This window comes from Rhinichthys klamathensis, unplaced genomic scaffold, assembly GCF_029890125.1.
Source record: "Rhinichthys klamathensis goyatoka isolate OS25496 unplaced genomic scaffold, OSU_Roscu_1.1 h1tg000420l_1, whole genome shotgun sequence".
Classification (NCBI taxonomy): Eukaryota; Metazoa; Chordata; class Actinopteri; order Cypriniformes; family Leuciscidae; genus Rhinichthys; species Rhinichthys klamathensis.
Window position 1 is genome coordinate 43,026 of NW_026606918.1, and position 13,350 is coordinate 56,375.

Consider the following 13,350-nt stretch of genomic DNA (forward strand, 5'->3'; position numbering starts at 1 on the left):
TGTCCTGACAGAAGAAAAATATTCATTTGAAAAATATACCTTTTTTGTAAGGCTTCATAGCTGTCATATATTTATGAAAACATTTATTAATTCAATTTAGTCTGTAGGTCATATTTTCCTATAACACCTCCTGAAAAAAATGTGATGTACAATTCGCAAAATATTTTTATTTTATTTAATTCAATAGATGGAGCCGAAATTATTTCGGTTGTTTTTAAACCATCCTGCAGTCTCCTTTAAATAAATGTGTTAATATTTTTAGTAATTACTTGACACATTATGATATCTGGGGTTTATCTATCAGTGGGGCGTTTCCCAGAAGCATCGTTGGCCAACTATCGCAATCTCCATTGAACTCTATTGGTAACGAGTCAGTGAGTATAGGAGCAGGCTTCACTCAATGTATATACTGATGAATTTTAAGAGTGCTGGCCTAAAAGATAATAAAATGGAAAAGAGGCCATTTGCCACTTGGTATTTGGCACACTGAAGAAGGCACACGCCGAAACGCGTCTGTGCAAAAATAAACAATATATGCATATTAGTGCGGCCTCTTTTCCATTTTATACTCTATTGGTAACGACCATAGGGTAACGACGGGACTTGCGACCATAGTTGGCTTTGGGAAACGCACCCCAGAGCAGTTTATTTCTGGTCTTCAGAGCCATAGATGTGTATGTAAACGTAGATTAAGATGCCACATTCATCTGCACCAGTCCAGACACGGCGCCATCTTGGAACGGTCAGCATGTCGTCACTCACTGTAAGAAAGAATCAATGATGCCACACAATATTGCGCAGCTTTTGGTTGCTTTAAGAAGATTTTACCGAGATTTAAATTCTCGAAGAGATGGGATAACCTTTCCCGGTTGGATTGGGTTCTTCTTATATGTATTAATTCAATATTAAAGGATTTTAAACTATGGTACATTTTTAGTGTCATGTATCTTAAGGCTGAAGCCTTCTTGTTGTATTGTGTAAGTTTAACAAAATCATCTGCCGAAGTATGTTGCAGATATAAATATTCATACTGAATCAATTTTTTTTTTTTTTTTTTTTACAGTCTATGGTCAAAGTACGGTTGCAGTCTATGTTGCAGACGCAGTCAACTTTGACCATTCCAATATGGCGGGAACTTAGGCTTCTATGCTTCTGTGTATATATCTATGTTCAGAGCTCCCTGTTTGCCGCCATCCACTAGGTGGCTTCAAAAGTAACAGTTGAATTTCAAGGGTTGGCATGACAACGGAATACAACCTGAGCCACCTACAACGCTAGTGCTGAATGAGCAAAGTTAGTTTACTAGCCTATATATTGATTTTAAATAATTAATCATTTAAATTCATTATTTGGTTTTGTTTTGGGTTTTAAAAATTTGAAATAGTTTCCCACTGAAAAGATGAGAAAACGAGTTGAGAAATCCTCCAAAGAGAAAGTGGACAAGGTGGATTCTGGGATTGAGGAGGAAACATCTAAAACCGCAGGTATCCGACTGTAAAGACAGACTGGATTTTGATAATGTGATATTTATTATAACCAAAATATATACCATGTCCCATGATGGCAATTAAAGTCAACTGACTGTCAATGTGTTGTGGTAGGCCTATCACTCACACTAGATGATTACCAGTGTTCAGGAAATCTGGAGATGGACTTCACAGGACTCTGTAAACTCATGGGTGTGAAAAAGATCCCTTCTGTCAAGCTGAAGCAGTCAAAATCTGTGATGGGTAAATGTTGTACATAAGACAATTGTGTTCTGCTCCCCTATTAAAGATGCTTTTTAACGCCATACAACTCTTAATTTTTCCTAATAAAAACCCTAACCTGGACTGAAGAACACAATCGATCTCAGAAATCCTTAGAAAGTCAAATGACAACATGGTCCTCTGAGCCCTGCCTTGAGATAGAGCTGGAGAATGAAGACCAGTCAAAGACAGTCAAGATATCTGGTAAGGCCGATGCTTTATTAGCACTAGATGCAGTTGTTCAAACTCCAAAGAAATATTTCATATCAAAATGTCTTTTATTATTATTTTTTCTATAGGATGGAAGGTGGATGATATGATGCTTCAGGTGCTGAGCAGGACATTGCCGTCCCTCAGTAATTTCCAGTGCTTACAGTGAGCTTTTGTGTGTGTGTGTGTGTGTGTGTGTGTGGTATGTATGTTTATGGGTGTTTGTGTTGCAAAAAAAACAGTATGTTATGTCCATTTCCCAATAATGGTGATGCTTTGCAGCATGTGGCGTGTAGGCCTGACGGATTGCACTTTTGCCTCCTTGAGAAACACAGTGTCTCTTTGCTCAAATCTCAGGTGAGTCAAAACTGTCTTTAATTGCTAGAATGTCTAAAATTCCCATCATTAATCCTTTTTTTGTGCCATTAAGACCCACATTCAGAGTGTTTCATGTGGTTTTTAAAGTGGCCCTATTATGCTTTTTCAGATATTACCTTTCATGTAATGTGTAATATAGCTGTTTGTGATGTAGAAGGTCTGCAAAGTTTTAAAGATTTAAGTGCACGCACAATAAATGGAGTTATTAGCTATGTTTCCATCACCCTATTTTCATGCACATTTTGAAGTATTGCATCAGAAACGAGTGATGGAAACTTCACTGTTGCAAATTTCAACAACAAAAAAAATTCCTAAATTTAAAAAAAGGTTGTTTTTTTCCACCTCAAGCAAGGTCTCTTGCTTGAGGTGGTTTTTGACTTGTGCGAAAAAGAGTTAATGCAAATAATGGGGGATGGAAACGCATTTGCCGAATAAACTCTGACGTAGCGAACATTAAACCCACGTGACTAATCGGCTGTTTCCGCTGATGATGTTTTATTTATTGTTGGTTACTAGGTTACCAACACCACCGTCATCCGCTCGAACAACCGAATGGAAACTTACCTAATTAAAATTTGTTTGATTTGTTTCTCTGATTTTTTGCGAACTTTGAAAAGATTCGCTTCACGTTTGGATGGAAACCCCGGTCTCTCAAAAGATAGAACCGATACTGAACTGCCTGCAACAGGTCCTCAGTAATTCCAGCCTTACTCCTTGCGCAAACCTATGTAGGTTTGTAACAAATGTACAAAATTCAGATATGATATTTTTTCGTTTCGAACACGTGCTGTAAGCAGCAGGCCAATCACAACAGACTGGGCCATCTGACCAATCAGAGGGTACGGGTGGAATCCACATGTACCAGATGTGGCCCGGATTAGAGAGACTGAATCCTTTATCGAACTGTTTTAGACACAGAGGAGATGCTTCGATGTATATTATGAGTAAATTAAAGTGTTTTTTGACCTTGGATGCATGTAAACCTATTGTAGAAGACCTCCAAACCAAAACTAGCATAATAGGGACACCAGAAAACATTAATTAGATCTCAGAATGTTATGTAAACCATATTTCCAAGTCCTAAATGATCATCTTTCATGAAATTATGCTATAGGTTTTGCTTTACACCACAGACTCCTACAAATGCATATGCAATTATTATAAGGTCAGCTGCAAAAATAACTGTCAACACATTTTCAGTACAAATCTTTCACTGTGTGTCCTTAGTAAATCCTGACAGTAGTGTTTTAATGCCAAAAGAGGGTTTGCGCTGCCGCAAACTGTTGGTAAATCTTACCCAAATGATCTATTCGGAAAGTAAATCATGATAGTGTGATAATAGATACCGGAAAATCTGATGACATCATCTACTAACTTATATCTTGTTAGGAAAGTGGTTTTGGATGGCAATCCACTCCCTGAGCAGAGCTACCACTTACTTATAGGGAAGGACAGCATGTGAGTTATTTTTAAACACGCATACACACACACACACACACACACACACACACACACACACACACACACACACACACACACACACACACACACACACACACACACACACACACACACACATTTAAATGTGTTTATAATGTTACCAAAATGTCTATTTCAAATAAATGCTGTTTTGAACTTTTTATTTATCAAAGAATCCTTCCATTCATCAAAAATGTATCACGGTTTCCACATAAATATTACACAGCACAAATTGTTTAATAATAATAAATGTTTCTTGAGCACCAAATCAGTATATTCAAATGCTTTATGAAGGATCATGTGACACTGATGACAGGAATAATGATGCTGAAAATTCAGCTTTACTATCACAGAAATAAATTACATTTTTAAAATAAAAAACAGTTATTTTAAATTTTGATAATATTTCACATTATTACAGTTTTTACTGTATTTTTCATTAAACAAATGCAGTCTTGACTTCTTTCAAAACATTAAAAAAATCTGACCCCAAACCTTTGAATGGAAGTATATACAGATAGTTATAAATACTTTTAACCTAATCCTAACCCTTGTAAAGGTTGGTTTGTCTACAGTGGTTCATGAGATTTGAGATTTGCTCTGCAAAAGTCAGTCGGGCCAAGAGCCCATTCAAGCCCATTTCCAATTTTTCCAAATCGAGGCACCAATCACAAACATCGAGGCGAGCTTTACACGATGACGATAGCTCTGATTGGTTTCAGGTCTATCCAATTGCGCCCAGAGGCATTTGAGCGACGTCCGTTGGTGACTCCCCTTTGGAAATGGGCTGTGAATGAACCTTCCCCAGACCCACTCTCAGTTACAACTGAGAAGGTTCTGGTGTCAACCAGGCTAGGAGAGCCCAAGAATAGAGCTAGAGAAAGAGAAAAAGAAGAGAGAAAGCAACAGTTTGGGTTAGGGTTATTCTTTTATTCCTTCTTTCACCATGTGACTAAAACCCAAATCAGAGACATTCAAACTGACCAATCAGAAGATTACAACTTCCCCCACTGAACTAAAGGTGTGACAATTAAATTTCCAAATGGCCCTTGGAGGGGGTTGGAACAGGAAAGCAAGTCTTTGTTGATTTTCAACCTTACACCCTTTTAGACCATTTTTACAAATAAGGTTCTGTCAGATTTAGCTAACTTCTGGGTACAAATTTGTCCCCAAAATATGGTTAAGTAGGTACACATATACATTTGTTGCTTGCAATATAGAACTTAAATGTATTATAATGTTATCAACATGCATTGTTTGTAATGCATTTTTGTAAAGCTCTTTTTAAATAATGTCTATGCAGGCTGACAGACTTATCACTACGCAACAATCATATAGGAGAGGAAGGAGCTCGTCTGATTGGCTCGTCTCTGTCCACTGTACCCACTGCCAACAAAAACCTCCTGTCACTCAACCTGGCCTTTAATAGCATTGGTGATGCAGGTGCAAAACACATTGCTCAGGTGTGTAGAATAATAGTCTGTCCGTCTGAAGGTGTTCGGACAATTTCTAATGATGTCAAGACTGCATACACTTAAAATTGAGTTTTTATTCTCCCCCATCCCTCTTTCTAAAGGGTCTGCGTCTCAACCGTTCCTTGCTATGTCTGTCCTTATCCCACAATCAAATAGGAGATGAAGGAGCAGCTCGTTTGGCTGAGGTACACACACAGTATGAACTACTTTGCCTAACTTGAGACATTAGACTGTGAAACGTGCATATTTCTATGAAACTCTTTCTCATTTCTTTCTTTAGGTGCTTGGCCCATTTGCTCTGACACATGAGGAGATAGTTGAGAGGAGGAAGCTGTTAACTAAAGTTGAACAATCAGTGATCCAGACGTCCCTGGTTAGTCTTGCAGACTCACAGGAACAGCCTCTTTCCGTCCGCAGCAGCTCTTCGCTGGATCGCCTCAACAAGATTGCAAAGAACACCACCAAAAAGAAGGTAAAGCATTTTTGGAAAGGCTCATGGCTTTGCCAACAACCTCCAGCGGCTAAATGAATGTTGCCGGGAATCCAACCAACATACATGAACTGTGCTAGCCACTATATTTCTGTATCCTATTGACACCTGCATTGTTGCTTGCGACAGAAGCATGCCAAACACACACACACACATGAAAAGAGTATGTCTCTTATGATTTTGATAAAATACAGTGGTTTACAGTTGTTTATGAATGTTTATGTGTAGGACAACCCTAAAAAAGAGGAGAAACCAGCGCCAGCTCAGGTAGCCAAGAAAGAGGAGCCAAAAGTGGCCAAGAAAGGTAATTAAACTAATTTGACTCAGAAGTGCACTTTATATTTGATGGTTTACATGTAAAGTGAATATTTCACTTCTTGTTTTTCACTCAGATGATAAAGTTCCCCGTAGTCAGGCTGGAAAGATAGGACCCAAAGACAAGAATCTGCCAGTTTCTGAACAAGAGGTAAGAATTAATTTAACAACTCATCCCATTGTAAAAAATATATATGGGTGAATAAATATTTAAGATACTGTGAGATATTTCATGAAATTATTATTTACCCATCATTATATGATCTGACATATATTGTAATCAAAAATATAATCTGTCAAACATTTTGAACACATTTCAGCCAGAGAATACAGTGCTTTCATAATTATTAGGCAAGTCTATATTCTGATCATATTTTTTTCCAAGCACATTTTACCAATTCCAAACCACATCAATCTTAATACCTACTATTCATTTTGTATATAATAATTTATAAGTGATATATAATTATTAACTATGGCTGGAAGTGAAAAACGCCTTATGTAGATGTGCATAATTGTTAAGCATGTTTTCTTTTACATGTAAAATGGGCCAAATAAGACATTTACAGTTTTTTTTTATTCGCTTTGGTACTATTTTCACAAGTAAGGTGTACATTTTCAAAACTCTCAGTGCTAATATCACAGCAGATCATCAAAAGTACACCTTTTTTTAAACATTTCATTATGTTTTCAATTGTGTTGGTACAATACTCAAAATCACAAAGTATTCTTTTCACTACACAAAATAACTGTTTCTATATAAATGTTTCATTCACAGTAGATGCCTTTCATAATGCCATTACTATCAATAGTTGCCTTTCATAATGCCATTACTATCAAACTTTTGATTTGCATTTCTTCTTGTTCTAACCACTATGTTCAAAGTGTGTGTGTGTGTCTGTGTGTCTGAAATCCTGGTCCTTGTGGGGACATATACTGTTAGCCCCCATGAGGAAAACAGCTTATATATCATACTAAGTGATATTGTTGAAAATGTCAAAATACAGAAAGTTTTCTGTGATTACTATTTAGTATATGTAGGGGTAGGGGATAGAATAGGCCTATACAGTTTGTGCAGAATAAAAATCATTAGGTCCATGGAAAGTCACAATAAAACATGAAACAACATTTGTGAACATAAAGCGGGATTGAGTACAGAGAGGAAACATTGTATCATGATACATGTTTCATGTAATTGAAACATGTATCTTGTTTGCTGTTGAATTAATTGATTGTTAAAAGAAGATCATACTGTTGTGTTTCGGTGATTAAACTAAATGTTCACTTCTTATTACATATTACAATAATCTTGTGTTTGAAACAATGATTATGTGGAATAAAATGTGTAGAACTGTAATGAAAGCATGAGATCAGATTTTGAAAGAATGACCAGCTGTGTTACAAGTGTGATCAGTTTGGATTTTTTTTACTAAGAGTTTTGAAAATGTACACCTTAGATGTGAAAATAGTACCAAAGCGAAAAAAGAAAAAAAAACCAACTCGCACTGAAAAGTCAGGAATTATTAAAAGCCCATGAGAAGGATGCAATACTATAGAAATCGCAAAATAAAGGTGTGACCATTCATGGACAAGAAATGCTCACCAAAAAAAAAAAACAGGTTGAGAAGTGTAGTAATTTTACTTTCGCCTACTCAGGGATGCCAATTATATGGTGATTGGTACTCTGGTCATCTCTGAGTGAGTTTTGGATCACACGTTACTTAAGGTGTGGTTATATGTACATCAGATGACCACTTCCTCCCTTCTTCAAAAACTTTTACCTTGGCAGTATGACAACACTCCCAACAGGGGGGTTGTTCAATCATTTAGAATTAATGTAACCTGGAGGGAGTTGGTCAGCTGATTTATCTGAAAGATTGATGAGATATTGTTAAATTGTAGAGCCTCTTCTGCATTATCAACACAAGGAAGACACAAGTGTAATAAGGAGCTCTGGAGCTTAACCTTGTTGCAAATGTACATTTGTCTTCTGCTTCTCTGGGACAGACACTCAGAACTTGGTCAATCCACGTTAGTCTCTCTGGCATGGAGACATGGAACGTGCTGCATCTGTTATTGTCTCGCTGGACAAAGACTCTGAACGTAAAGTTGGTTAATGTCTCTTTCCTCACAGACTGGAGACTCAGAATGAGGTCATATCTGTTACTCCCTCACAAGCTGTAGAATCAGAGCATGGAACCTGTTTCTGTCTCACCTTTGCATGCTGGAGACCCAGGATGTTGTATCTGTTATGTCTCAGCCATTGGTAGACTCAGAACTTTGTTGATCTGTTTCTGTCTCACCTTCGCAGGCCCGAGACTCAGAACTTGTATTTGTTGCTGGCTTCCCTGTAACGGGCTGCAGGCTCAGAACAAGGAGTGTCTTTTGAAATGGTACCTTTATCCCTTCCCGATGACAAGGAGATTGCAATTTGGTGCTGTGATTGGCACACAGCACCAAACAGTGCTGTGGGCCACCCATCTTTCCCCTGTGAAACTCATTTCCATAAAGCACACAGTTAGAAGTCTTTAAAGTGTCTTCAAAGTTTTACCAATGCATTTCTCACTTTCCAAACCACCACAAGAATACATTTGGCAATATTCTAAACAAATAGAGTACAAAGAAGATGCAAAAAGATTGAACTGACATGCATTCATTCATTTGTACTGTGGTAGATTTTCCCTTACGCACCTGACTTAAAGTACAAGTTCGGTATTTTCAGCCCATTCTCATCCCAAGGCGTCATACATGTGACGCTTTTGACATTTCGTCGAAATCTTACGAACATGGCATCCTTTAGCGTCAATATGAGACGCAGAACCCAAGGCGTCATACAGGTGACGCTTTTGACATTTCGTCTAAATCCGACGCACATGGCATCGTTTAGCGTCAATATGAGACGCAGATCCCAAGGCAACATAACCGTAACCCTACCCCAGACCTAAACCTAAACAGTGCGTGTTATATTGACGCTAAAGGATGCCATGTGCGTAAGATTTCGACGAAATGTCATATGGCGTCACCTATATGACGCCAAAGGATGAGAATGTGTTGGTATTTTACACTTGAAGCCCTGTTTCAAGATCGTTTCTGATGAAATAGAATGGTTAAGATTTAAATTTGGACACATGCTGCTGTCCCGAGAAATTTCAATCCTTTAGGAACAATCCTTCCTAAAATGCATTAAACTTTGGTTTACAAAGACGTGAAACTCACCGAGTGGTCAGGGGTGTTCACTGATATGGTCACACAAAAATCGCTGAAAAAGATGCTTTCCAACAGGTTTTATCGTAGTTTTTGTCCAAGTCAAGTCAAATGGAGTTGTTCAAAAACTACGATAAAACCTTTTGGAAAGCATCTTTTTCAGCGATTTTTGTGTCACCTATGCAACCATTGTGGAGGTGGGGGGGTGCAACCACAGAAACCGAAATTTCTCGGGACAGCAGCATGTGTCCAAATTTTAATCTTAACCATTCTATTTCATCAGAAACGATCTTGAAACAGGGCTTTAAGTGTAAAATACCGAACTTGTCCTTTAAGTTAAACTTGTGTCGTCTCCTAATCGACGCCCCTAAACGTCTCCTGATCGACGTTCAATAATATTTATCCTCTGGGAGCAGGGCAGAAACTGCATTTGAACCAATCAGAAGTCCTGTCCTTCCCAGGCTTGGTACCAGAGGTCTTCTTCTTGCCCTCTAAAAGGGGTTTGGCTGTTGTCCTAGCATCTTTATCTGATGCCGTTGGACAGTTTGTTTGTGTTAGTCCACCAGGATCCAATCAAAATGTAGCAAAACGTTGTCCACTGTTACGGACAGAGAGGGGCCTGGCCATAAACTGGAATGTACTGTTCACCACAGAAGAAAAGTTATTAACTGCAAAAGCCTTAAGATTTAATGTGAAGAATTAGGTGTGTAACCATCAGGAACCATTTAGTCTCCAGTGCCACCAGAACTTCAACTTACTCAGAGTCTCCAGAAGTACAAGGTGTCAGGTTCTCAAAGACTTTGCTACGGTAAAGAATCCTGAAACGTGACCCCCACTTAATAAGAACCACAAGCTGAAATGTTGAGGGTGACTCTTAAGGGACCAGCACCACTTCCTCTTGTACCACTGTTTGAAGAATTTATATTTCTAGAATCTAGCAGTAAGTTTTGGGAGATCATTTCCTGTCCATCTCCTACCCTGAAAGGTCCAACTTGATCATTGTTAGTAGCACCTCACACCATGACTCCCTCACAACGGCCGCTAAGTCATGATGAGTCACTCTCAACCTATATGTCCGCAAAAAAATCAGTCTTTATCTATTTCGTGGCACTTCAGCTTATGATTCTCATAAGAGGGGGTCATGTTTCAGGATTCCTTGCCCTCTGAGAACCTGACACCTTGCACTTCTGGAGACTAGGTAGATTGTAGTTCTGTAAAAAGGTGGCACTGGAGACTGAGAATTAAAGGATAAGTTCATTTCAAAATGAAAATTCTGTCATCATTTACTCACCCTCAAGTTGTTTTAATCCTGTATGAATTTCTTTCTTCTGCTGAACGCAAAAGAAGATATTTTTGAAAAATGTCAGTCCCCATTGACTACTATGTGATTATTTATATGATTTTGAGCAAATTGGAGTCGAGTTTTATTGTGCTTTTGGGTCAGTAGTACGCACCTTACTGTGCAAGCTTGCTGCAGGTCTTTTGTAGTAATTTTTGTGTTTTTCTGAACCTGCCTTCTCAGAAATCTGGTTGCAGCCATTGATAGTGTGACCGTTCCTTTAACTTTGAACTTGCAAACAATGCTTTCAACGGTGTCTCTTGGAACATTTAGAGCCTTCGCTATCTTTTTGTATTCTGTTCCTTGTTTGTGAAGGGCGATGACATCTTCTCTTGACTTGACCATACTTTTGACTCAGCCATATTTCTAACATGCAGTCCAACGTGACACTCAACAAACCTAGCCAGTTCAGATATTTCATGTGTTCTAGCTCAAGCACAGCTGGTGCAACTAATGAAGCCCTTGATTAGTTGCATCAGGTGTGCTTGAGGCAAGACCTGTTTTGCAGGGGGTTGAATAATTTTGTGATTGCGAAAGTCATTAAAAGTTGCATTTTAACTCAGTTGAATTTGGGGAAACCACTTGAAACATTTTCTGTGTTGAGTTACTTTTGTTTATTTTTTGTTTATTGCAAACAGCTGAAAGTCTGTAAATTTTGCCAATAAACCTGATTTGCAATGGGGGTTGAATTATTTTGATCACAACTATGTCACTTATAAATGGTTATACACAAGTTTAATGTGGTTTGGAATTGGTATGTGCTTGAAAAAATTTGGTTCAGAATATCGACTTGCCTAATATTTATATCTCCATCCCATCTTAGTCCAGGATAAGATAATGGAATGGACTAAGAAGTCAGAGAAAATAACTTCCTAAATGTTTAGGAAACCTCTTTGCTATAATAAGAGCTTTGAAAATTAAACATCCTTCACATTAAGCATGGGAACATTTGTATGTCAGACAGTGGAGGTGGTTGAGACGGTGATTCCTCTGTTGGATCCTGGAATTGTGCACACTGGAGGGAAAGTCATTCATCCAGGAAACACATGCCTTACTTCTCTGAATCTGTCAGGTGATTTCATTTCAGACTTGGTTTTATTTCAGTATTAGAGTAAAACATACTAGAGTGTTATGGCTGTAACATTTTCTTTTCTGATAATTCAGGAAATAAGCTGACTGAGCAGTCACTCAAGCTGTTCCTCTCATCTTTGGAAGGCCAGGGTGAAGGTGGACTTCTGCGTCTTTCTCTCAATGTGAGTCTCATCACTCTTTTCCTAAACCTTTTTAAAACCCTCTATGGTGTATCGTCATTATAAATGACGCAGAGCAAATTGCATTTAAAATACAATAATAACATTCAACCAAAAAAATAATTACATTTTAGTATTATCATATGACATCCCATTCAGCCAATAAAACTAAAATCCATGATTGGTCACATGCAGTCAAGGCTCCATTGTGAGTTAATTTTAGACTGGGAAATACATATAATTTTTTATTTATTTATATATCATTGTAGCCTGGGAAAAGCCAGACAACTTCCGGCAAATTTAGATTTGCTCTGAAAGTTAGTCTGACAAAGAGCTCATTCAAGCCCATTTCCAATCCGTCGAAATCGAGGCACCAATCAGAAACGTTGGAGCGGGCTTTACACGATGACGACAGCGCTGGGATTTTGAAGCAGATTTTGTAGCCTACATTACAAAGATGGATGCCGCCGTCGAACATCACTCGGTCGAATCAGCTGTCGCGTCTGTTTTAAGCGATTTGAACGTTTCCTTTTTGTTAAAAACCTAGCAAAGAACAACACTCGGAGATGTTTCTCGGCTGCTCTGCATACGTCATCTCCTTCATCGCTCTGATTGGTTTTAGGTCTATCCGCGACGTCCGTTGGTGACGCCCCTCTGGAAATGATTTTTCTATGACGCTTTGCCAGACCATAACTCAGTTACAACTGAGAATGGTCTGGTTTTAACCAGGCTAATATCATTGTACATCCAATGTTGTCATTTTTAATGCACATTTTGTAAAAATCAACAACTCAAAAGTGTTTTGTGAAACACTAAGACCTTTTCAGTAGTTTTCAGAGAGTGAAAATGGATTTGAATATGTGTGAAATTTCAGACAATTTGCCAAAAATAATTTACCCTAATAGGACACATTCCGTTATAAAGGACGGCACCCTAAAAAAGGCAAAGGTCAGATGTAGAAAACAAATTTTGGAAATATGTAAAATATAAAGTCATATATTTTTTCTAGCTGTGATTTCATAATAAGTCCCATACAGGGATAAAGAGCTTTTTTAATTTCAGCTGTTTTTCAGAGAAATCGGTTTCCATCCGATTGTGACATCTTCCTGAAGATACAGGAAATGATGGCTCTCAAGGACCCTCTAAACAAAAACAACACTGGTCAGGTGGAGGATGAACATGGTGAACTAAAGACCACCAGTGCAGCTTAACAATGTAAATGACAAGAAAATAAACGTTAACATAAGAATATAGCATATCAATATCTCATGGTTCCATAATGTTAAACTTCTCTGTCTTCTGAAATCTTTGTTAAATTGTGATTTTCATACATACTGACACAAACCGTAAAGAGCTCTAGACATAGTGCTAAATATTAGTTTGTTTAACCTTTTGTTCACTAAATGTTATTTCTTTGTGGAAAATATTCAAACGCTTACAGAAAAACAGTTTTGTACATTTT

At 37.9% G+C, this 13,350-nt stretch overlaps 1 protein-coding gene across 1 annotated transcript; it reads left to right on the forward strand.

Moving 5' to 3' along the window:
- Positions 1–1,329: 1,329 nt before the first annotated feature.
- Positions 1,330–13,117, forward strand: lrrc71 (leucine rich repeat containing 71). The gene is made up of 14 exons (XM_056235355.1): positions 1,330–1,484; positions 1,620–1,730; positions 1,839–1,952; positions 2,048–2,123; positions 2,241–2,315; positions 3,726–3,794; positions 5,119–5,278; positions 5,392–5,475; positions 5,571–5,762; positions 6,009–6,084; positions 6,173–6,246; positions 11,599–11,710; positions 11,803–11,891; positions 12,962–13,117. Exons 1-14 carry the CDS (start codon positions 1,400–1,402, stop codon positions 13,097–13,099), a joined length of 1,455 nt encoding a protein of 484 aa, XP_056091330.1. The 5' UTR covers positions 1,330–1,399; the 3' UTR covers positions 13,100–13,117.
- The last annotated feature ends 233 nt before the right edge of the window (positions 13,118–13,350 follow it).